The sequence below is a fragment of the Euleptes europaea genome, chromosome 14 (assembly GCF_029931775.1).
Source record: "Euleptes europaea isolate rEulEur1 chromosome 14, rEulEur1.hap1, whole genome shotgun sequence".
NCBI classification, from domain to species: Eukaryota; Metazoa; Chordata; class Lepidosauria; order Squamata; family Sphaerodactylidae; genus Euleptes; species Euleptes europaea.
The window spans coordinates 37,305,516-37,331,678 of NC_079325.1; the positions used below are offsets into that span (position 1 = coordinate 37,305,516).

The 26,163-nt window shown below is 46.4% G+C and overlaps 1 protein-coding gene across 1 annotated transcript in view; it reads left to right on the top strand.

The window, feature by feature from the left end:
* Window positions 1-7,184: 7,184 nt before the first annotated feature.
* Window positions 7,185-26,163, top strand: part of ABCA2 (ATP binding cassette subfamily A member 2) — an 86,821-nt gene continuing 67,842 nt past the window's right edge. The window contains exon 1 of the mRNA XM_056860221.1: window positions 7,185-7,279. Coding sequence (XP_056716199.1) covers window positions 7,214-7,279 — 66 coding nt within the window. The 5' untranslated portion in view covers window positions 7,185-7,213. The remainder of the gene's footprint in view (window positions 7,280-26,163) is intronic.

Below are 26,163 nucleotides of genomic sequence, written 5' to 3' on the forward strand. Positions count from 1 at the left end.
CTCCATATCTTGTGTGTGTGTGTTAAGTGCCGTCAAGTCGCTTCCGACTCATGGCGACCCTATGAATGAAAGTCCTCCAAAATGTCCTATCTTTGACAGCCTTGCTCAGATCTTGCAAATTGAAGGCTGTGGCTTCCTTTATTGAGTCAATCCATCTCTTGTTGGGTCTTCCTCTTTTCCTGCTGCCCTCTACTTTTCCTAACATGACGGTCTTTTCCAGTGACTCTTGTCGTCTCATGACGTGACCAAAATACGACAGCCTCAGTTTAGTCATTTTAGCTTCTAGGGTCAGTTCAGGCTTGATTTGATCTATAACCCACTGATTTGTTTTTTTGGCAGTCCACGGAATCCGTAACACTCTCCTCTAACACCACATTTCAAAGGAATCTATTTTCTTCCTATCAGCTTTCTTCACTGTCCAGCTTTCACACCCATACATAGTAATAGGGAATATGATGGCATGAATTAATCTAGTCTTGGTGGCCAGAGTCACATCCTTACACTTCAAAATATTTTCTAGCTCCTTCATGGCTGCCCATATCTTACTTATTGTCTTTATTGTCATCATAGATTATCTACTTTCCTCTATTATCTTACGTTCTTATTCTTTTAATCTTCAAATCCACATATCATCAAGTTATTTTTTTCTGATTTCCGTATGAAGTCCATCAGGGGATCCCAGTTTTTGATGAATTTGTTTAGATTCTTTCTCCTAATTAACGCAATTAGTTTTGCCATCTCGGCTAATTCTAGCGGCTTCATCAGCCATTGTGTACCTTCGCTTTTCTTTACAAAAAGATTGCATGGCTAACCCATGAACCTAGGTGACCAATCTTTCAAGAAATGCTGCCAATGGAACAGACATGGCCAGAGGGACCAATTCCAGGCAATATATCTACTGTAGGTCACTTAAACGCATCCTAGGTGCATCCCAGGTGCAAATGTGTGTGTATGGTGGAGGTGTCTGTGAGTGATGTAAAAGTCACTTTAATGACCCAACCATGATGGGGGGTGATATGTGCTGCCATCTTTGATAATTGACTATGCAGGTGCAAAAGCAGCTGCAGCACCAAAATGAAACTGATCAACTAAGGTACCACTGAGAGCCAGCATGGTGTAGTGGTTAGAGTGCTGGAGCAGGAACTGGGAGAACCGGGTTTGAATCCCCACTTCGCCTTGCAAGCTTGCCAGATGACCTTTGGCTCTCGGCCTCACCTACCTCACAGGGTCGTTGCGAGGACAAAATGGTGAGGGGAACGACGTCAGCTATCTCGTGTCCCCATTGGAGGAAAAGTGGGGTACAAATGAGGCAAATAAATCAGCTGAGCCGTGACCTTGCCCCGCAATCAGGCACCTGCCGCACAGGTGCAAAACTCCTCCGCATGCTGTTTAATTCGGACGACAGACAGCAACACTGAAGCTGTCCGGTGAGGAGGCTTGACTCACTGGTAAGGAAAGTGTTCAGTCAAGGTGGCTGAGTTTGCACTGAGGTTTTCAGCATCCCTGGTTTAACTGTGAGAACAGCGGAAGAACAAGAAATCCAGCAGGTGCAGCTCTCTGCCTCTTGAGAAAACTTTGACCCTCTGAAGTCCAGCCTGTGTTGCAGTGGATTTCTTCTTTGCAGGTTCACCAATTCCATACCCTGAAAGAGTTCTCGCGCTTCTAAAGTGTTACTAAGACATGTTATTTCTTGGCCAGGTGCAGCTTCTCCCTTAGCAGACCTCTCGGGGTGGGGGGAAGGAGGAGGAGGGAGGCTGTGCTTGTATGCAACCATCTTCCGTCCAGTTGGCTGCAGAAATCCAAAGGGCAAAATGACACTGCAGAGCTTCTGCAGCTGGCCCGGTGACGTCCCTGTGGAGCCCCAGATCCATCCGTCATTCTCCGCCTAGGTGGGTCACTCCTGGAGGCCCATTTCCAGCTCCCTGGAGCACGAGCAGCTTCTTCATGTGATGCTGGCAGAATACACACACACACACACACACACACACACACACACACACACACACACACACACACACACATATATATATATATATATATATATATATATATATATATATATATATATATATATATATATATATATATATATATATTGCACTCGACACAGCAGTTTAGCCGGGTGTCTGAGTCCCAAGGGAATGGAAGCTGAAGAAGAAGAAGAGGTAGTTTTTATATGCTGAGTTTCTCTACCACTTAAGGAAGAATCAAACTAGCCTACAGTCACCTTCCCTTCCCCTCCCCACAACAGACACCCTGTGAGGTAGGTGAGACTGAGAGAATGTGACTAGCCCAAGGTCACCCAGCTGGCTTCATAGGGAGGAGTGGGGAATCAAATTCAGTTCTCCAGATTAGTGTCCGCTGCTCATGTGGAGGGGTGGGGAATCAAACCCGGTTCTCCAGATCTGACTCCACCGCTCCAAACCACCACTCTTAACCACTACACCACACTGGCTGAGACACGCTGGTTGTGTCACTAGGGGATCCTGTGCAGGGCCAGCCTGACTGCAGTGGTTTGGCAGAGTCATGTTCTATGGCCAGGGACATAACAGACCAGTTCTGGGCTGGGTCAGTCAGCTGCAAAGTGTCCCAAGAGGCAGAAACGTTCTCTGAATCCCCAAGGGGAAGTCTAGTTGGCTACAATCAGTGGACTTCAAACTTTCCAGGCCCAGCACCTACTTTCAACCCCTAGGTGGCAGCAAGCAATCCTGTAAGTCAGGGATGGGGAACCTTTTTTCCGCTAAGGGCCATGTGGATATTTATAACATCATTCACGGGCCATACAAAATTATCAACTTAAAAATTAGCTGACCAAGCCCCAAACAGGCAGCTGCCCCAGGTGACACGCCCCCCCCCCCGGGCAGCCAAGCAGGCATGCATGCAACCGGTGGCGCACTTGCCCACCTGGTGGCACAGGATGGTCCATTGCACCAGCCAGGCATAGCTGTCCCGCCGCACAACGGAGTTGCTCCTGCTCCACGTGGTCGGGGCTGGATTCTACAGCCGGCTCCTGCTACCTCCACCTGCAGGGATGAAATGAGGACACACTGGCTAAGAACTCACCCACCCTTCCCGCGCATTCTGGCCCTGCCCCCTTTAACCTCTCCATTGTTGCCACTTCCTCCCTCAGCCCTCTTGTAGTACAGAGGGAATACATTTCTCCATGGCCCAGGTGGGAAAGGGTTAACACAGTTTCTTGGGCGGTCCTAGCAGCTCCATAGCTAAGGACTCTTCTGCAAGGGGGGGGGAAAGTTCCTTTTCTCGGCAAAGCAAACTCACATCCGCCTTGAATAGAGGCTATTCCTGTCCGCGGGAGGGGGCGGATCACCAGATCCTTCTGAGCTAGAGATCTGCCAGGACCCACAAAGGGCCAGACCAAATGATTTCGCGGGCCTTAAACGGCCCCCAGGCCTGATGTTCCCCACCCCTGCTCTAAGTTGCATGCAAATGACATCACAGTCATATGACATCAGTGATATGACAGAAAGGGGGGCAGAGTTATGACCTCACCGGTATCAAGGCCAGGACAGCGGCCAGCCAGGGAAAGGAAACACAAGCTGAGCACCAGCAGGTGTGCCAGAGGGCAGAACAAGCCAAGCATTAGAGCCACGGAAGAATCCTGTCTATCGCTGAGTTACCTCACCTCTGCCGTTCCTCTCTAAGAGACAATTCACACAGAAAGTCCAGACCCGTTTCTGCTAGATGTGAACCGGAAATTTCCCATTGAGAAAATTCCTAGGCATGCATGGGCCTGAGTAGGATCAGGGCCGTGGGGAGAGAGGGGGCTTCAACCTTTGACCTGAAATGGCCCAGGGAAGCCACTATTGATCCATTCGGCAAATTTATATGTAGCCATGAGCACATGTCAAGTTTCCCCAGTGGGACAAATACCAGCTCATTGAGGTCATTTTGGACCAGGATCATGCCCCGGAGAGTGTGTGTGTGGAGGGGGGGAAGCAGAAGCCCATTCTGCATGTACACCATGATCTTGATCTGAATCAGGTCCATGTGCATCTGGGAACAGAGTTGCACATCTGATCACAAGTCCTTGTGGACTTTATAGTGTTTGGGCCTTATGAGGGTACCTTGCAAGCAGATCCTCCCCCCCAAAGCAGCTAAAGGCAGATGGTGGATATATGTATAGGGTTCCCAACCTCCAGGTACTAGCTGGAGATCTCCTGCTATTACCACCAGTCTCCAGCCGATAGAGATCAGTTCCCCTGGAGAAAATGGCCACTTTGGCAATTACCACAGACTCTATGGCACTGAAGCCCTTCCCAAACCCCGCCCTCCTCTGGCTCTGCCCCAAAAATCTCCTCCTAGCGGCGAAGAGGGACCTGGCAACCCTATCTATGTAGTTTCTCCGTGACCTAGCAGATGGGTCCTGACCTGTGGGTTAAAGCTCACTGGGCTAGATACCGACATCACATGAATCTCTACAGTTTGTAATTCAAAGGAGGCGTGGTGCTTGTTGTAATTGAACACCAGCTTGCCTTTGGTAATGTAGACATGGCTAGAGGACCGATTCTATGCAGTCATCTGTTTTATACACCATGCACAACATTTTTCTGTTTGTTAGTCTTGGAGGTTTCAAATATGTTCTCACTTGGTTGCATTCCTGTTGCAAGGATGTGTGTGTGTGTGTAAAGTGCCTTCAAGTCACAGCCGACTTATGGTGACCCCTTTTGGGGTTGTCATGGCAAAAGACTAACAGAGGTGGTTTGCCAGTGCCTTCCTCTGCACATACTGTTTTTTTTTTTTTTTAACACAACTCTTAACACCACACTTGTGCTTGGGGGAAAATCATGTTGTTCTCCAACAGAGCACATTCGTTGCTTTTCCAGATTGTAAATTCCTTAGGGTGGGAACCTGTTCTTCTGTTTCTTTTTTGCCTAGGAAACTCTGTGAAACATGACCGTGCATCGATAGTTTTGTATAAGGAAGGACAATAAAATGTTTGCTGTGTGGTAGTTAATCATCTGGCCAAGCAGCCCTTCCACTTTTCAAAGGGAGGAGGAATAGTAGTTGGGTTTTATACCCTGATTTTCTCTACCTTTAAGGAGTCTCAAACCTGCAGACAATCACCTTCCCTTCCCCACAACAGACACCTTGTCAGGTAGGTAGGTGGGGCTGAGAGAGTTCTGAGAGAATGGTGACTAGCCCAAGGTCACCCAGCTGGCTTCATGTGTAGGAGTGGGGAAACCAATCCAGTTCTCTAGATTAGAGTCCACCGCTCTTAACCACTATACCATGCTAGCTCTCTATCTGGTATAGCCTAGTCTTATCAGATCTCAGAAGCTAAGCGGGGTCAGTACGTGGAAGGGAGACCACCAAGGAAGACTCTGCAGGGGAAGGCAATGGCAAACCACCTCTGCTTCTCACTTGCCTTGAAAGCCCTTTGCTGGGGTCACCATAAGTCAGCTGCGACTTGACGGCACTTTACACACACACACACCTTGCCAGTGGTACCCCGTTGTTGATATACTGTTCTCAGGGACATGTGGTTGGAGCCTTTTAATAAGAATTTAAGAACAGCCCTACTGGATAGGACCAAAGTTCCACCTGTATCCCAAAGTGGCCAGTCAGCTACTCCAGGAGCAAGGGCACAGAGGTAAAAGATTCCCACTGCTGTCCCTTTGCAACCAGTTTTCCCAGGGTAAACTGCCTCGGAATTTAGCGGTGGCCTTTAGCCACCATGGCAGGTAGCCATCAATGGCTCTGTCCTCTGTGAGTTAGTTTAATCCCTGTCTAACGCCACCGTGCCCTGACCTAGATGGCCCAGGCTAGCCTGATCTCGTCAGATCTGACGCTAAGCAGGGTCAGCCCTGGTTAGTATTTGGATGGGAGACCACCAAGGAATACCAGCGTTGCTGTGCAGAGGAAGGCACTGGCAAACCACCCCGTTAGTCTCTTGCCATGAAAACCCCAAAAAGGGGTCGCCATAAGTCGGCTGCGACTTGACAGCACTTTACACACACAACGCCACCATAGCTTCATTCTCACTGTGGCAGTGAGTTCTGCAAGTCAAGTACTCTTTGTCTGAAGAAGTCCTTCTCTTTGTCTGCCCTGAATCTATTGCCCAACAATTTCACCAGGTCTTCCAAAGTGCTAGTATTAAAGGAAAGGGAGGGAAAAGTTTTCTCTCTCCTCACCCCCATGCATAATTTTATAAACATCTGTCTTCCCACACTTTTGATGTAATTGTTTGTTGTCTGTTATGTTTAATTGGTTAAAAATATCCAGCATTTATTACTGTGGTGTGATTGTTAATTCAATTGTTTGCATAAGCTTCCTCTTAAGGCTAAGCACTCCGGAGGCTACAATTTTTGAAATAAATAAACATTGCTTAGCTGACTTGGAAGATTATTACATTGTAAAACTTCCCTAAGTAAACAAACTGGATGTCCAGGAATCTGTCTCAGAGAGAGAGAGATCACAGCAGCAACCGTTAATCGCAGAGTTTTTGTACATGATACAGGCAGAAATTCAACAGGTAAAGGCCCCTCCCTTTTCCAAAACCAGGGAAAAGCATCTTCTCAAATGCATTTCCTTTTTCTTCTCGCAGTTGCTCCAAGGCACAAGAGCCCCGTCTGGGAGAAAGGAAAAAAGAGGGCGGCTATCCTGGTCTGTGGTTGGATTAGATCGCCCAGCTGCTTCGTTTCTCTCTCCCTTCTCCCCCCCGTTAAATCCGTGCTGCCGCTTTAAGAGGCCGGGGCCTGGCTCTGGGATGGGGCCGGGCTAAGAGGCTTGCAACGAAATGCAATGCAGTGGCAGGGAAGGCGATCACAACAGACAGACGTGCACCTGGGAAGAGAGGAAAGGGGGAGGCGCGCCCCGCAAAGCGGAATTGACTAAGAGGCAAAATCTTGGGAGTTTGCAAACGCGGTCCCTGCAAAAAAAAAATAAGATTTTTTTTTTGTGGAAATTTTAAACCCAGCAAATTTCACTTTTGCATTACAGAGCCGGTCCCTTTTTAAAAGTTTTTTTTTTAGGGGGGGAGAGGGGGCTGGTGGCTACTTTGATCTCTGCCTCCGATTTGCGGCAGACAAAGCGAGACAAAGGGAGGGTGGTGGTTGCCGAAGCAAGAGCCGGGAGGGGTGGTCGGGGGAGAGGAGAGCAGTGCGGGCCGGGCTCCTTTCCCCCCTCGCCACCCCCGGTTTCTCTCGGGCGGCCCCCCCCCCCCCCATGCCTTGCAACCGGTGAAGGAGCCAAGATGGGGGTTTTGCACCAACTCTACCTCTTGCTGTGGAAGAATGTGACCCTCAAGCGACGGAGTCCGGTTAGTGATTGGGGTTTGGGGGAGGAAAAGGGGGGGGTCTTTTTGCAATGAACGCAGTCGGAGATCGGGGTGGGGGGATCGCAGTTTGGCCCGGCGCTGCTGTTTTGCACCGAGAGCCGCTGGGAGGCGAGGAGGAGGGGGCTGCCGGGGGGTTCACACGGCGGGGGGAGGGATGGGACCGGCTTTCCTCCTGAGTTTCCCCTTCGGCAGCAACAGAAGAGGCAAGGCCTCCGAAGGCCATGCAGAATGAATGGGCATCCCAGATTGGCCAAAAGCCTTGCTGTGGCGAAAGGGGAGGGGGTCGAGAACCCCCCCCCTCCCCGCATGGCTACAGGGGGATGGATCAGAAAAAAGCATCCCCCCCATGAGGCTGCAATTTGGGCAGAACCCCCCCTTTTGCTTTCCCTGCAAGAGGTGGCAGTTTTAGGAAACCCCCCCCCCCAGTCTGGGTGCAGGGGAGGAATTTGGAGGGGATTTTTTTTTTTTTAAGCCTGGTCCTTAATTTGGAAGGAATTGGGAAAGTCTCCCCAATTTGGGTACAGGTGGTCAGCAGTTGTGCATTGTTTTGGAGCAATGCTTTGTTATTGTCCCTTCCTCCTCTCCCTCCCTTTGTACTGAATTTGACTGGGAGCATCAAATCTAGGAAAGGATCTGAACCAAATAATAATCCCACAAGCTTTGTAGCGCCCGGTATCTATATTTTCGAGGCTAGTTTGCTCAGAATTCCTTCTTCTTTGCTGGTATGTGGCAGAGATGAAGGAGAGGGGGAGGCTAAAATGATCTGTTGGTGGGTGAGCATAACGGAGCCTCTTTTGGGAAGAAACAGTGGGATGATTTTCAGCTTGGGGTAAAAATGATTGGAAGGGACACATGCACATAATGGTTGGTTTTTTTTTAAATAAATGCAGGCATGGCTTTCAGAGAGAGCTGGAGAATTTATCTGTGCATTCTTTAAGAGAGATCAGACAAACTGTCAAGCCAGAGGGCTGTCCAGTATCATGGCCAGGTGTCAGACTGTAGAAGGGGGTAGTTCCTTGTGAAGTGCTTCTGTGGAACTCATTGCTACAGGATGCTGTGGTTTCTTTTAGCATAGGTGGATCAAAGAGGGGATCAACGTTGGTGCCTCCCCAGTTTGTCATCGCACTTAAAACTATTCCTTAAATGTAGCTTACAGCAAAGGGTATCTTATTCTTCTCTGCACCAGCAGCCCTGCATTTTACAATATTGTTCTTTAAACCGAAAGCTACATCCGCCAACCTTGTTGCACCATGCTGGAAGAAACTGGGTGATCCTCTTGGATTGTACATGTCAGCTTGATTGAGCCTTTCAGTTTGATTGCTGACCATAGGTATTTCTTGGGTGGTTGGTACAGGTGAGAAAACAGGCTCTGATGGGATTTAAGTCTGAATCTCCTGTGAAGCTCCCTTATACTGAATTAGGCCATTGACCTATCTAGCCTAGTCTTATTTCCTCTGATAGGTTGAGCCCCCCCCCCCCCCCCCAAGGTCTGTGGTCTTTCCCAATGCCAGCTATATGACATCCTTTAACTGGAGATGCTAGGAATTGAACCGGGCACCTCTACCATCCAACCATGCAGCGTGTGTGCTGGACCACTTAGCCAGAACCTGTTGATAGAGCCACTGGTCTGTGGAACTCATTGACACAGGATGTGAAGGTGTGTTGTTTGTATATGTGCTTTAAAAGAGGAACATGACTGTAAGGAGAGACAGCTCTGATGTTGGTTGGTGGCTCTGATAACTTCCAGTCTCCTTTTTGAGAAACCGTAAAATCTCCAATTACTGATGCTGAGGATTAAGGGCAAATGATGGAGATTCTAATCCTGCCTTGCTTAACCTCCCTGGGATATCAGATTGGCCGCTGTCCACAGATAGATTCTGACCTGGCAGGCTGTAGCGATATGTCCGTGCTAAAAAATTCTTAGGCTGATTCCTAAAATAATAACAGTAATAATAATGCTGGCATTTAGAGAAGAATGAATCTAATATCTTCATCAGCTTCGTTGCTTGGCACTTCAACGTATTAAGGTGCTAGTCCCTGTGGAATTTGCAGAGATGGCTCAAGGAGACATTTTAATTCCTGGAGCAGCCAGATTTTCCCTGGTGGTGGTGAAAATATTTTAATAACTTCTACCTTTCTATTTGTTGCTTTTAAAAAGTACTGAAATACCCATTTTCTGAAGGTAGAGTGCTTCACCCTGCCTTAAGGATAGAACTGGCCCTGGGAATGGGGAAAATATGTCCCCCTTGTATATGTCTCTGGCTCCTCCCTGCTGTCATAGAATCATAGAGTTGGAAGGGACCACCAGGGCCATCAAGTCCAACCCCCTGCACAATGCAGGAAATTCACAACTACCTCCCCCCTCCACACCCCTAGTGACCAGAAGATGGCCAAGATGCCCTCCCTCTCATCATCTGCCTAAGGTCACAGAATCAGCATTGCTGACAGATGGCCATCTAACCTCTTCTTAAAAACCTGCCAGGGAAGGAGAGCTCACCACCTCCCGAGGAAGCCTGTTCCACTGAGGAACCGCTCTATCTGTTAGAAAATTCTTCCTAATGTCTAGACAGAAACTCTTTTGATTTAATTTCAACCCATTGGTTCTGGTCCGACCTTGGGCAAGTACCTGGGCTACAGAATTTGCCCTATGATATCCTCTGGTTGCCATTTGGCTAGTGTCTTTCTCTTTGCCAGCTCTGAGGCCTGGAGTCTGCTTGGCCTCCAACTGATGGCATCTCAATGCTGCGCAGGCTACATAGTGGGACCTTCCCCCCCCCATTCTACTTTACTGCCTCCCAGTCAGGCCCTTCACTGCCCAGGCCTCCAGGCATTCGATGTTCTCCTCCATTTCAGTTCTTTTTCCTGGCAGTGCCAACATACTTCTGCTACTGGCAGGACTTCTACAATCCCTGCTATATTTAGCTTTCCCCCAAAATCTTATGTGGGTCAGGTCCGACTTTCCCTTGCCTTTAAAATTTTGATCTTCTTTCCTCGCTGCTTGTTAGCCCCGCTAGCTTTCCTGGCTCTGGGGAAGCAGAGCTGCAAACCTGTTTGGGTTTTATCTGTCCCCCTCTCCCAGTTTACCAGATTATTCTCTCCTGCCCCCCCCCCCAAAAAAAACATTGCATTAGTGGTACTTAATTTCTAAAAAGGGTTGGGGAGGCTTGTAGGCCAAACTGTTCTGTATCATAATCTCTTAGCAGGTCTGTTGGAGGGCTCTTGCGAAGAGGGAGAGAAGGAAGAGATGGTGGGCTAAGCGCCCCCTCCCCCCCAGCTTGCCTGCAACATCCTTGTTTCCTTCTCTGTGGTGGCTATTGGGAAGGAACAGGTATCACCTTTAATGGGCCAGATCATTGTCATGTGGCAGCTGACGTTGGTTGGTCAGTCATTATGGAGTAGCACTCTGCACATGGAGTAGCACTCTGTACTCTTCTATTAATTTGTTACAGTTTTCACACCAGGTATTTAAAAAGGTTCTGGGGTTCAGATATAGTGCTTCTTGCGCTACCGTTTCTTGTGTGGTGGGGTTCTCCTTCCCATTTCGATCCTTATCATTTAGGACTCTGAGTTATTGTTTTGTTGCCATCTCATTCGCTGCATTGGATTTTTCTGCAGAAGTGATCCTGGAAGAGGCATTGATTTTTCGTTCTTTAATTTATGTGCATTACAATGAAGGAATTTTGTAGGATGAATCCACGGTAGTCAGATGTAAGACTATTCATCTGGGATTAATATCTGTGGAAACTTTTGCCTCTGAGTATTTGGTGGGGTTGGGATTGCCAGAGCTCCAGCCACGAACCCCCTTTTAAGTGCTTATGTTGCTTGAGTTCTCTAAGTATGTGAACTGTGCATTTCTTTTGCTACTGAGTAACCTGTCAGTGGGAGCAATCTGAAGCAGGTCTGCTCCCAAGTAAGTTCCATTTTGTTCAATGGGGCTCACTCCTGGGAAAGTGTTTTTAGAATTGCAGCCAGTGGGGGTTACCGCACTTTGTATTCCCAGCGATGTATTAAGAGTTTGAAAATGTTGTAAAAAACATCGCTTTAAAAGGGTTTTTGGATACCACGGCTTATAAATGGTTGTAAGACGTCTTCACAGCTAAAGGGGCCAAACAAAGTGCGAACAGTATTTTTTATAACGTTTTCAAACTCTTAATACATCAGTGGGAACACAAGTGCAGTAACCCCCAATGTTTCTGGGTTCGTGCCTGTGAATTTCAGTCCTTGGCTCCTAATACTTTTCCTTTTGAAATTAACCAGTGAAAACAAACACCCATTTGTAAGCTTCCTACTCCCAAGTAAGCTAGCATGTGCTTCCTTGCACAAGAAGGATTATGTTTGAAGAGGGGCTGTTAACATTTTGGCTAAGAAAAGGGAACTTAGTTGCGATTTCAGCAGCTATTTGTTTAAAATAATCCGGAGTGAGGGCTGAACTGGGTAGCAATCATATGTGTTGGTCATATGTCATCTGGAACACTAGGTAGTTGATGATGAAATCCAGGATATGGCGGCAAGAGTCAAGATCTAGGAACACAACGAAATGGACTTGGAAGAACTCCAAGACGATCGTTCCAGACTAGAGGGGAGGAGAGAGCAGTGAAAGAACAAACCAAAATTAACTTAATCTGATGCAGATTGGGGCAAAAAAATAACTTTAAAGATAATGTTGGTGGGTCTGACCAAAAAAGAGATCTTGGGGTTGTGGTGGATAGTTCTGTGAAAATGTGAACTCTGATTATGGCACTGTTGAAAAAGGCCACTTCTATACTTGGGATTATTAGGAAATAATATTTTTTGAAAGCAAAATGGCCAGTATCTCAGCGCCTTTGTATAAGCCCATGGCATGGCTGTACTTAGAAAACTCAATATGGCTCTGGTTGTCGTATCATAAAAAGGGTATTGTAGCACTGGAAAAGTGGCAGAAAAATACAGCTTTAAATGATCAAGTGGTTGTAGCACTTTCCCCATGAGAAAGGCTAAAGAATGCGTGTGTGTGTGTGTGTGTGTGTGTGTGTGTGTGTGTGTGTGTGTGGAGCCTTAAAAAAAGATAACCGGGGCAGGGAGACCATGATAGTGGTATAAAATTCTGCATTGTTTTAATCTTCATCTCTCACAATAGTAGAGTGCACAGTCCCCTACTGAAATGGATGGATTCAGGGCAGTCAAAAGAGAGTCTTCCTTCATACTGCACTTAACTACCAATCATGATGCCCCACAGTTTAGGTTACTTTAAAAGGGAATTGGCCACTTTCATGGTTGGGGAGACGTCTAACAATGGCTATAAGCCATAAAAGTGAAGTGGAACCTCCATCTGCAGAGGCAATCTACCTCTTACTAACAGGCGCGAGAGGGCAGTGTTCTTTCGTGGCTTGCTTGTGAGCTGCCATAAGCTGCCAACATAATGCTGAGTAAGATGGACTTTGGCCTTATGCTACAAAGCTAGTTTGTTTTATGGTTTTCCAGATCTGTTTTCAGAGCAGAAACCTAACCCCAGTTGTAAGCAAGAAAAAACTGGCGTGCAATTAAACTCATACGCTCCCACGTGCATTTCTTTTGTGGTGTGGGAGGAGGGGGGTATGGGCTCAGCTGCAATTAAAAGGCTGGTGCTTGTAACCTTTTCAAATTAGAGAGGCTTGGAATACATGTCTTCTGAATTGCAAAAGTAATTTCCACCCAGCCCTGCTCATGATCTGGCTGTGACCCATGAGCGAGAACCACCGTGTCCAGAGGTAGACTATGTCTGAGCACCAGATGCTGTGCAAGAGCAACGGGGATGGGCATCACCAATGTGTTCTGCTTGCCTCCTTCTTAGAAGCATCTTGCTGGCCACTAGTGGTGTGCTGGGCTAGATGGAACCTGTTTCGAAAAATCTCTGCAAATTTGCCTTGTTCCCTTTTGGGAGCTGTAGGTGGGTTTTGGTGCCGGGTACTTTGCACCTGAGAAACATTGCAGGCTTCCATGGCAGCCACAGGGAACTGAGGGTCAGGGACCTGGGATACTCTGGCTTACACGGCAGGGACCTTCCCAGCAAAGAGAGATCAAAGTTGCTCCCCAGCAGGGTAGGGAATCCTACTGGTGTTTTCTCTGCCACTTTAGCGAGCATCCAGGGCCCTGTGAGATCTGATGCTCGGCTGATCATGCTTCTGAGTTGTAAAGCTGGCTTCTTCCATCACTGACACCATCGTAGCCTTGCTCCTGCTGCCTTCTCCAGAAGATACCCCTGGCTCGTCTCTCTCTCTGCGATGGCCTATTCTGGCAGTGCTGCTGTAGCCTCCTTCTTCTGCAGCAGCGGGGTGCAGTGCTGAATGCATTAGGATGACACTGCAGTGTCTCTGTTGGGCTGGCGTGTGTGTGGGGCTAGTTGTGGTTGTTTTGGGAAGCTGTGGGATGTCTGATTTAAGGGGAAATTGCAGTCTATTCCAGCTCATTCTCCTCCTCCTCCTGGCCCTTGCCATCTCAAATGAATCAGTAATATCATTAGGAAATAGGCAGACTGAAAGGGGCGCTTGCAGAACTAACAGCTCTAGCTGACTCATGGAAGTGAGCCAAGCTGCAAGAAAGTTAACCCTTCCCCCCCTCCAGTTACTAGCCATCCTGACCTTTGGAAAAATTCCTTGCTTAAACCTAAACACAAGTCTTTAGAAGAAAAGACTACGGGGGGGGGGGCACATGATAGAGGTTTGTGGTAATATGCATGGGTGGAGAAAGTGGACAGAGAGACGTTTCTCTCCCTCCCTCTCTCCTAGAGCTCTAGGGACCCCGTGAACTCAATAACAGATTCAGTACAGACATAAGGAAATACTTAGTAATTAAACTGTGCAACTCACTGGTAGTGATGGCCTTGAGTGTTGATGGCAGATTAGGCAGATTCATGGAGGGGAGATCCATCAATGACTATGGTGATTAAAGAGATCCTCCATATTCAGAGGCAGTAAACTTTTGAATACCAGTGCTAGGAGGCAACATCAGGAGAAGGCCGTGGCCTCTTGCTCTGTTTGTTGGCTTTGTAGAGCAACTAGTCAGCTACTGTATGAAACAGTATGCTAGATGGGACTACCGGTCTGATCCAGCAGGACTCTTATATTTAGTCACACCAGCATTTCCCAAACGGTCAGTTAAGGTACGTGCTTCCTCCCCTGCATCTATGAGTAAGGCTAAAAATGACCCCATTCCTTTAGAGGAGCCCACCCCGTGTTGAGCAAGTTGTCTCTTGATCACAGGGAGCAGTGACTCAGGCAGAGAAGCAACAGGCAAACTCTTCCGAGGATGACAAAACTCAGATTGCATCTTTGCATCAGGTGTGAATGAATGAATGAACCAGTCATGCCCGCTGCAAAGATGATACAGAATTTCCTCCTCTTAGAGGGGGCTGCCTCTCAGGTTTCACTATGAGACACTGCTCTGTCCCCATTTCCTTCCATTTCCAGCTGTTACTTGAATGATTCCAGTTGCGAAATCTCAAATTTATGGGAGGAGGCAGTTTAGAAGGGTGCTGAATGTGGAGCTGGGCATCCACACATCATTGGCTATAATGCCACTATTTTGCTACAGCAGTCATTCACAATTGAAGTTGTCCATGCAGGAATATCCACTTGCAAATAATTGTAGTAGCACAGTGGTAATGCAGTATCTCTTGATATATGGGTGTGGAGAAAGTGTGCCTTTTCAGTGATACCTGAAGCATGGGTAGAACTTTTCAGTGAGGTTCCTTATGAGTTTAGTATGGTCCATTGACATATGTGGCACTTAGATGCACATTTGTGCTTATATGTTGTCAGCATGGTGGACAGTTGGATCTTCTCTAAAGGCGAGGGGCACTTCTTAAATCTTGCACATGCATCTTTTGGCAGCAGCAAGCAGAAATCTTTCAGTGTGGAGAGTCCACAACTGCTGGCCTTTAAGCCAAGTCTGGCTTCTTTAGTGAAGCCAACTCTTCTCTTCCTCATTCTCCCCCTCCCAAGAATGAGACCTGTCTGTGGTCCATCGAATGGAAGAGAGCAATAAGGCATGGTGCCTTGGCCCAGTTCTTCCCATGTATTGCAACAGCCCAAACTAGTTTTTTGTCTTTCCTTTGTGAGCCATTTGGAAACCTGTGGTCAGCCTGGGTGGTGAAAGTCCGAGCAGGTGTGTTTGGCCTGTCCTTGATGCACACTTTGTGTTTGCTTCCCTCATCCTATTCACGTGTTTGTGGCTGCCTTTAATTTCCCCTATTTACATATCGAAACTATTTGTATCCCCATTCTCTCAGCCATGCAAGCTCTCGAGGCAACTTCTGATGCAATTAGAGCAATAAAACGTATCCAATAACAATATAAAGGCCAGCAAATAAATCAGTGGTACAGTAAGCAGCCACATTAAGACATGTTAAAGACCAACAGCAGGAAAATATTAAAAGCCAATGACCTTTCACACAGAAGATTTCTTTAGTACAGTTCCCCCTTCCTCTTAGCTCTGCCCACCCTCTTGCCCAGCTGCTGAAAGGGCAGATTTAGAGGTGTACACATACCCCCGCACCCCACATTCTCACTAGTGCATAGCCCAGGGGATGCTGTGCAGTTCCATAATGTATTGCGTTGAGTGAGGTTTTAATGTTGTTTTTAAAGTTGTTGTTTTTAGCCTAGAGACCCAAAAGGCTCTCCTTATCTCCATACCGATATTTAGGTCTTGTGTTTTGCTCTTGTGCAATTCGCTCGCATATAGTTTCAGGAATAAATTACTAATTTCTTAAGGGCTGCATTGAAGGACAGCTGGAGAAGGAAGAAAAGGCATTCACTGAAGTTTTAACAAATGTGCCCTTTCTTGGTTTAGCCAGGGCTTCTTGTCCTTCTGAGGATTTTTTTTGTGGGGGGGGGGGAGTTGATTGCTGAAGTTGACTTTGCAGCTGGAACAAAGGCTGATTTGTCTGCAAGGCGGGGAAAAGCCACAATGAGAGGGTCTCCCCAGTTAGGTTGCAGGGCAGCATGTGTGGGCTTACTTAGAGGCACAATGTATGGTTATTCTGGGGTGACGTTCATTCCCCATGATATGGGAGGAAGGACTTTGAGTTTCTCGATGGGGTTGTTGTATATTAGTGATTTGAATGGTGCCCTCGATGTACGTAGTTTACTGAGCCTGCCATACAAGACAAGTCTCTGTCCTGGGGAGCTTCCAAATGACATTTTGATAATGAGGAGTGGGAGGGGTGAGGTGAAGAAACAAGGGACCAACATTTGAGTCTTGGCTTATAAAAGAGAAGTCCGTCTTGACATTAGGAAGAATTTTCTAACAGTTAGAGTGGTTCCTCAGTGGAACAGGCTTCCTCTGGAGTTGGTAAACTCACCTTCCCTGGAGGTTTTTAAGAAGAGGTTAGATGGCCATCTGTCAGCAATGCTGATTCTATAACCTTAGGCAGATGATGAGAGGGAAGGCATCTTGGCCATCTTCTGGGCATGCAGTGGGGGTCACTGGGGGTTTGGGGGGGTAGTTGTGAATTTCCTGCATTGTGCAGGGGGTTGGACTAGATGACCCTGGTGGTACCTTCCAACTCTATGATTCTAAGTTTTGCATGTCTTGTGGCTTGTTGGCTGCAGCTTTGGTCTGCATGAAACAGCCCTTGTGGGTCAGAAGAAGCTTTCTTTCGTATTATCTGCAATGTAGCCCTGTGTCCTTTTCTTGGTTCAGCTACGCACCCTTCAACGATATCAGTTGCAGCCGGGGAGGTGGTGAGAGCATTAAATGGACGGAATCGAAGTTGGGAAGATGCTGAAGAGCCAATGCAAGGGGTTTGGGAGCATGCTGACTTTTGGGGGAGGTGTCTCTGCCTTGACTGTGGAAGAATTTGAGGGTAGTAAAACAAAACTGGAGATGGTGCCATGGAAAAGAAAGATATCTGACTCTTTCAAATTCATATCATATTAAAAGTATAAGAAGTTTTCTCTCAAACATATATATAAAAATTACCTTATAGGAAATTTGCTTCTCGGGCCATAGGAGTCTAGCTTAGCCTAGACTTTTGGAATGCAGGGATTTTTTTGGGGGGGGGGGTTGTGTTTGTAAGGAAGACTGTTCAATTATGTTCATCTCTATCTGCATTCTGGAATGATACAGACCAGAGGAATCGGCCATGGTGTTGTGCCCCAGAAATAATGTTGCACACTTTTGGGTTTTTAGCCCTGCTTGTAGCAGAAGGATGATTATTTTGTTAAGCCTTTTCCCAAAGCCTCTTTGCTGGATTGAGTTGCGAGGGCGGATGCTCCGGTTTGCGTGTGAGGAACAGGTGGCGTTGGGTGGGCAGGCCTGTACCCGCACTGTTGCCATGGCAATGCTTGAGGAAATGGAGCCAGCGTGTGACAAATTAGCACCACATGTCCATCTTGCACCTCCCCACCCTTGTTTTATGTGGGAGCTTTGGAAAGAGCCAGCATGGTCACCTGCCTCGTTTTTGGCTTTACTAGCTAGGGTGTTGGTTGAGGGAAAGGTGATGCTGTTTAATCTGGAGGGCACAGTTTGGATGGTAAACAAGGAAGTAGATAGGCACAGCTGGTCTGCCCACGAACTGGGTCAGAAGGCATCCTGGTCTGGGGAAAGCAGAAACCCGTGCTTGTTTGTATGAGGAGGATGGTGGGCTTGCTGAAGCAGGCGTCTGTCACTACTCGCACATCCGTGTTGCCTACTGCTGTGTGAGAGGGCTCATCTGGGACATGGTAGACCACAAACACAGAGCAGCTTTGGATGTTAAAGTCTCCCCCCCCCCCGCCCCCGTTGCCTTGCATGTCCGGCTTCTTCCATGCCCAAAGAGGAACTTGTACAGGATGGAGTTACAAGCGTCAGATGTACAGGCAGTTTGGCTTAATCATTCTCCTACGGCCCTTAACCTCAGCATTGGGCGTGTCTGTGTGTGGATGGCTTCAGGGCTTAAAAGGTCCAAAGGTGGAATTGGTGCAAAAGGTCTATCTTGACCAGTCCTGACTTTCCATCTGTGGCCTGCTAAATGCTTCCACCAAACACACAGCCAGGGCATGATGCCACAAAGTGGAGACGGCATTGCAATGGGGTTTTGTGTCCTGCAGGTCAAAATCCTGGTCAGAAGGAAGGCCTTGTGTTCTCTTTCCAGTTATAGAATTGCCCACTTTTTAATCTGTTGTGGTACTTTAACCTTTTCCTTTCCTTTCCTCTTTTATCCCTTAGAAGCTCCTTGATCAATTAATCTTGAGCAGCATATATCTAGTGTTGGAGGGATATAAGGATTGAAACAGATCTTGCCACTGACAATGTAGCCTTGGGGTCCCTGTCGCTTAGTAAAAAAGGCATTATGTCAGTCACAGAGGCATTGGATTTGTATATTAAAAGGGGGGAAATATAGTGCGATCGAAGTTCCTCGTAAAAGCGGCCTTCCAAAAGGGCTAATGAGTCAATAGAGCCAGAAGAGCAAGGGCAGATCCTGTCCGAGTATGGTATATTCAGAATTCTGCCCTGCATTACCATAGAAGGGTTAGCATTCAATCTAGCCAAGCAAAAAGCTCTACAGAGACGAGGAGTTGTCAGATAATATGTATAGGCAGGCAGACCACATGGAGGGGGTATTCCGAAGAACTGGGATGAACAGACGCGACGAGCACGAAAAGTAGTGCTGTTATAATCGAGCTCTTTAATGCGCTTTTTAATTTTGGTAAAAGCTTCAGTTTTCCCAAGATCTGATAACATATCCTGCGAGAAGCCCAACAACGCCAGTTTCTCATCTAAGATTTTTTGCCATGAGGATTTAAAAGGGTCATGCTTCAGAGAAGCAAGGAACCCCTCAGTGCTAAAGCACAGTTTAAGGTGTAGTTTAAAGGCGGCCAGCCACGCCCTAGCTTCAAGTGACATTTGGCCAAACTCGGAACAAAGAGCGGTACTTTAACAGCAGCCTCTTCAGAAGATGTCAGCGGCAGACACCTCTCCATTGCTGGGGCAAAGCTTTACCTGTTGATTTTGTACAGATTGAGCGCTGACGGCGCAAGAGTTGTCAGGCTGCTTTGTCTGGCCACTTGGCAATTCCCTACCCCCATCTCCTGCCCTGTAGCTTTTTGGTAGGGTCTAAAAAACAATGTTTTTTTTTGGGGGGGAAGGGAACAAAATGGCATGGTTGCTGCTTGCCATTCTAAATCTGTTTCTGTTGCTATGGAAACATAGAAAGAATATCTTCTTATAAGGCCAGCGGTGGTTTCATGGTGGGAGCTGACAAGGGAAAGTGATGGGGTTGGGGGGGGATGCAGTGGGATTAGGCTGAATTCTCCTCAGGGGCTGCTGGGGGCATGATCTAAAAAGGCCACCTTTTCCCTATAGAAGAAATGCCTGCTTGTGCCTTCTCCCTGACGCCCCCCAGAAAATTTATAATATAAAGATAATGCAGAATTCTTCATTCTTGGGATTATGCTAATGTGCCCCATTTTTTGCATTTAAAGAGAACTCAGTTTGCTTGTTTGGCTCTGAGCTCTGCAGGAGCCATGTTTTCCGACCAGACACCACTCTCTCCCCGCCAAGGCCATATCATTGTGCTCCCTAAATTCTCAATGCCCCCATTGTGGTCAAAATTAGTTCAAGAAATAAACAAGCCTTTTGTTTTCACAGGCTGAAGTGGGTTTTTTTTTTTTTTTTAAATGAAAATGGCTAGCTTTCGGACACTTCTTAGAGTGCCTTAACTTGATCTTTTTCCTGTGAAGGGGTCAGAGGCATCCTTGCGAATCTTGAGGTGAAAACTCACCTCAGGGTAAGGGCTCTTTGCCTCCCCAAATGGTTGTGCCTATTTCTACCCTCAGACGACCACTCTGAAATGAGAAGTGTGTCTAAGACACATAATGTGTCTTAAGACACGGTTTTCTACCGTCCTGGAAATTTTACCTCACCGTTTTCTCCCTAACTTGGCCACCATCTCACAATGTACATCTCGACAACATCCTGTTTTAAACGAAGACTTAAACTGATTTCATAATCGCTTTTTTTTTCTCCCTTGAGGAAGCTGTAGTTATGTGAGTGTAGTTAATGATTTTGAACTGAAAATGTTCTGCGTGCTTACCAAGAAACAATTCCCAGGATGTCTGTGTGGGGGGCACACCATGACAGTTAAACCAGCATCAAAAGTATAGATTAGCCACAGGCAACCTCTGTTAACTGCTTTTAATGCTTCATGTATATACCACACGTAACTATTTTGGAAGCCAGTTTTCTATGGAGTCTGGCTGTGTGACAAGGAGAATTGTATTGCACTCCTTGAAATAATATTTATGTAGTATTTCTCTTAAGTGCTCAAAGCTGTTCACAGCTGGCATCTTAGTTCAGGCCTGCTGTAAAGGGTTTTGCCAGCATTGAACAATATCTATATCAAAGCTTCTTAAACGGTGGGTCGGGAAACTGAACGTGGGGGTCACAAAAAATGTGGCAACAGTAAATGGTAAAATTGTATGTATACCAAAGAATTGTTTTAAAATAAATTTCTTTGTCATTTATTATTAGTAAATGTTTGATTTGTATACCCATTTTATATACCTATATACCCGGGGTCGTGTAAAAAGTTCTCGGGAGAAAAGGGGTTGCGAGTGGGAAAAGTTTAAGAAGCCCTGATCTGTATTACAGCATTGAGGTTGGCAAAGTGGCTTAAACTACCAATGACTGAGGTTAGATTTGAACTGGGGCATTCATGGGCCATGCTTCTAACCACTCTGTTTCCCCATGTCTCAGAAAGCATTTTTAAAATTCTCCTCGCCGTGGTTGAAAGCTTTGGCTGTCCGGCTTTCCTTTACATTGGGGACATACAAATATGTTAATGTCTTATCATTATGAACCTTCGCTTTTTGCTTCTTTTCTCCTGCTGTGTTCCTTATTTGCTTGTTGATACAAGAACAGTTGATACAAAAATAACAGTAAACATTTGTGTGAATTTAATGAGGGGGAAACTGTTGCCAGGGAAGTGAAAATAGTGCAAAGATTTGATGTGCGAGTTCAGCACATATAAGGAAAATGTAAAAATGCAACAGGGGTTTTTGAGGTGGAGCGATGCATGCCATAAACTTGGGTTTCTTCCCTAATGAAGTTTCCAAAGGTATCGTGAGAGGTTTATTGATCATCTGCAACCATGAACAGTGTAGACCATGGATAGAAGTTGGCCAACCTGACCTTTCTCCAAGGCCAGCTTTGGGTGTTGACTTCAAGCATCTGGATTCAGCATGTGACTGATCCACAGTGGGTGAGAGCCTGGCCATTGTTATCTTGTGTCAGTGAGTGAGATGAGACTTTGCCATCATCTTATTCAGGGGAATTCTATTGTGTGCACTTGTGTTAAAATTGAGGGTGGTGTTCACAGCTAGAATGCTGCAGTTAGCCCCATGAGATCTGGGTTCAGGTTTTGCCACTGCTCCAGTGGCCTCCACTCCCTGTACCCCATCAGTGAAATGCTGGTCAGATTCAGAGGGTTGTTTGTAGGCATGAGGTATTGGAGCACTTCATATTCTTGAAAGCTATACATGGCTGCTGCTAGTTCTAACAAACTTGGTAAAGCCCTTTTCTTCCTCATTCTTTCAAAAGAACATTATCGATAACCCTTTGTGATGTCTTTGAAACCTCAAACCATAAAACCGAAACCAAGCCCGCCCCATCCTCAACTTGGCGCTGCCCAGTAGGAGCTGGCAAAGAAAGTGGGTGTTAATGTTTCGTGGTGACAAAGTGCTATTGTAAGAGCCTTTTTTCCATCAACTAGTAAACAAGGAGGAGGGGGAGTCCCTGGAACAATGGTGCATGCTGAGCTGGGGTGGTTGGAGAGAGGGGCGGCTCCTCCTTGGCAGGAGGGAGTATGGAGGGAGGCATGTGGTTGTTGGTTTAGGGACTGGATTAACAGATACGTTAATAGATTTGCAGAATGGGTGTTCCAGCCTGTTTGGTGTGGTTGAAATATGCTCCTTGTTTCCTGCATATGTCTGCCAGAGCGGTTGTTCCCATGTTGTTAGCGTGAGGGAGAGCAGCTTGCTGAAGGCCACCTAGTTAGCTTGTGGAAGAGGAGGGGCTGCTGCTCAGTGGTAGAGTCTCTGCTTGTCATGCAGAAGGTCCTAGGATCAATCCCCGGCATCTCCAGGTAAAGGGACTAGGCAAGTAGGTGATATGAAAGACCTCTGCCTGAGACCCTGGAGAGCCACTGCTGGTCTGAGTAGACAATACTGACTTTAATGGACCAAGGTCCATTAAATTCAGTATAAGGCAGCTTCATGTGTTCATGTGAGATTCCATCTGAGGACTCCTGATACGTAGCTTGGTCTATTATGGAATTTCCGAAAGGCACAAAACCTGACTTCCTCGTCAATAAATGTGCCTGCTGTCTTTTGGGATGGTGTGCAACCTGGACTGGAATCCCATGTGTCCTCTTTATGCATTCATGAGACCAGTCTCCAGGTTGTCTTGCTAGAGTCGGCAGCTGAGTGGTGCTTCCCTTGTGGGTAGGTTCTCCATATGTGCATGGGAGCCTCTGCCTGCCTGCAAGACAGAATTGGGTTAGGGCGACAAACGAATTCCATGTACAGGGTTTTGCAAGCAACTAATCTAGCTGATGTTTCAAAGCATACATGCAGTAATTTCCACAAGCGTTAGCAATTTAACCAGCAAGATCTCCTAGCTGTGAGTTTGTGATGTTTCTTTCGTCTACCGTCTTGGGTATTCATTGTATTGCCTCTGTCATTCAAGTACTTAAAGAAAGCAGGCGCTGTGGTTTTCTGTCTCAGAAATGTCTATTCCGATGGTGGGTTTATGTTTCCACACCACAGATACCAGTTTGGTTGTTCTTGGTTTCGGATGAACTGATACAGCCATGTCTGCTTCTTTTGGATTCTCTATGTTCTTGTGATCCATGGCTTCAGTCTGTTCCATTCTCATTGCTGCCGCTGATGGGTTTTTTGGTTTCCTTTATCTCTTTTGCACCATTTGTGTATAAACATAACGTTGAAAATATGTTAATTTTAATGGGAAAACTTGGCCAAAGAAAGAAAATAGTGCAAAAAGCGAAGGCTCATGGATTTATTTCTTTGAAGAGATAAGTGAGATTGGAATATGGAGGGTTTGAACTCGCAAGTTTGCTTAAATCCATTGCTGTTGCCTGCTAGCTTTCTTTTGGTTCAGTGGTAGAGCATCTGCTTGGCATGCAGAAGGTCCCAGGTTCAATCCCCGACATCTCCAGTTAAAGGGACTAGGCGGGTAGGTGATAGGAAAGACCTCTGCCTGAGACCCTGGAGAGCTGCTGCCGGTCTAAGTAGACTATGCTGACTTTGATGGACTAAGGGTCTGATTCAGTATAAGGAAGCTTCTTGTGTTCATGTCTCTACGGATTTTAGGAACTAGGCCTAGACAGGAAGGGGTGGGGGGACTACAGTAGAACAGTTAGATTAGAGTCCAGTAGCATCTGAGACCAATAAGATTTTCAGGGTACCGGTATGAGCTTTCGAGAGTCAAAAGAGGGTCTGACAAAGGGAGCTTTGACTCTTGAAAGCATATACCCTGAAAATCTAGTTGGTCTCTAAGGTCCTATTGGACTTGAATCTAACTACTGTAAAATGGGTAAGAGTTTTTTTTAAAAAAAAAGCCTAGTTCCTGACTGGCCAGGAATTGGATATAAGTAATGCTATGTAATTGTTTTCATTGTGATAATTTTCTGTTGCATTGAATTGCATTCCTTGGGCCAGAAATCTCTCTCTCTCTCTCTCTCTCTCTCTCTCTGTGTGTGTGTGTGTGTGTGTGTGTGTTAGCTGACTCATTGTTCCTTGTGGGAATACTCGTAGGTGTCTTGGAAGTCATGTGGTACTTTGGAAAGAAAGCTATCTGTCAAAATTAAGCCAACAAGTCTGGATGATCCTTCTGTATCTTCTCCCTTCTAGGAAGGAGCCTTAAAAATCACTAACTTTTGGAAGGGGTGAAGTAACCAGTGCTCATTTCAACAGGAAAATGTCCTGTGGCACCTTTAAAGATGAAAGCTTATGAAACAATGACAGTTGTTAGTCTTAAAAGGTCACAATTATTGTTAAGACTCTTTGCAATCTCCTTGAGAAGCTGTAGGATAACTGAATGGGTAGATTCAAAGTAGGTCCTCACAAAGGTTGAGCAAAATGCCAGTCTTTATGATATTTGGAGAGAAGGGTTTGCACATTGCATTCCTGCTCTATACACTGAGGTAGGTTACATCCCTTTACTGAGTCTTTTGTGGTGAGGTTTACTTCTCAGTCAAGTGGCCAACCTCTGGGCTGTTCTTCAAATTGCAGGTGGGCGCTTGCATCATCAGAATGCTCCTCCATTCACAAAAATCCTCTGTGTATAGCAGAGTAGCTGGGAAAAGGGACTCCTTTTAAGACACTTGTATCCCATATCCTTGCTCAAATGGTTCCCAAGATTACTACTAACAATCCCATAAATGGCAGTAAAACATCTGTAACACACTAAATATATTTTTTAAAAACCCCAGAACTAGTTAAAACACCAATATCAGAGTGCTGGAATATAAGACCAATTAACAACATAGCTGCATAACCCAATAACTTTTGGAAGCATAAAGTAAGGATCAAACTGGGTCAGGATAAAACCCAGCGAGGGGTTCTAGCCTAGCTTGACGTTTGTTTTTGTTGCACAGGGAGCCCTTGCCACCTGTAACACGAGCCATTGATAACCAAGTCTGCTATTACCAGTACAGCTGCATCCAGGGCTCTTTTTCATGGTAATTCTAGCATAGAGTTGCCAGCCACCCCAAAACACCTGACCTGGTCAATTTTGCTGCTTCTTTTCTTGGCCAGTTGCCAAATGAGCAAGGCCAATGTATAGCTCTTTAAAAGGTGGTCATTTTTCAACCTGCTCTGTGCAGCAGCACGAAGCAGTTTCGAGAAATGTGCTGAGTCATCAGAGCAATGTATTTTTTTATGAGTCAGGATATTTCCCTCCTCATCTGCAAACCACTTGCCCAGAATTTAGTGCATCTGGCGCATGAAGTGAATACCTCATTTTCTTCCTTTTAATTTTTTTTAGAGCTCTCTTTTTAAAAAATTGCAATGCTCTCCTGCGACTAGGTCAAGCCCAAAGATTGGCTTATTTGACTGGCAGTGGAAAATCTTTTTACGCTGCATGTTCCTTCAGCCTTACTTAACTGTGGTTGGGTGGATATATGAGATTGCTTCTTAGACTGTGAGTATGGTTAGGTAGGGACAGAGAGGGACTGCTTAGGTAGGGACAGAGAGCAGCCATCTTTGTGTCATTTCCCCCCCCACTTTCTTACAGACAGTATATTGTCCAGACAATATATTGTCCATCCCACTTATTGAAAAAAAGTTGGCTTCTAAAGCAACCTGTGGGAATCAAAATAATAAATTGATATGAGTAAATACAGAGTGGGAAGGAGAATCTTGGCTGAGCTGGATTCGGGCATAACGGGAAGGCCAGACTATTTCCTGCACACCTACTGGTGGCCTTGTCGATGAGCAATTGGCAGGCTGAACTGAGTTCAGGTTATCTAGTAGCCCAGAGAAGAGAAGATCTAAGCGGCTCTGGGTATGACCTTTCTGTGCTGTTCCCAGATGCACGGTTGACTTTCCCTAGATCCAGCGTTTAAGATGCCAGCAGAGTTCAAGCTGTTGACTCTGTTAATCTAGGTGCTGTCCGAATAAGTCTTCCGCCCTCTCCTCAGTAGGATGAGAAGCCAAAAGACCTCTGGGATTACATAACGAAGCCACTGCTCTTTTGCACTCTCTGAGAGCAAACCTGTAACTGATACAGCAGCCGTGCCTGGGCCACTTCAGTCTGTTTGCCAAGAGATTCCATCGTTGCTTCCCCTAATGGCACCTTCCCAAGCACAGGGGGGATACACTGGCCCATGCTGGAAGAGGGAGACTGCACAG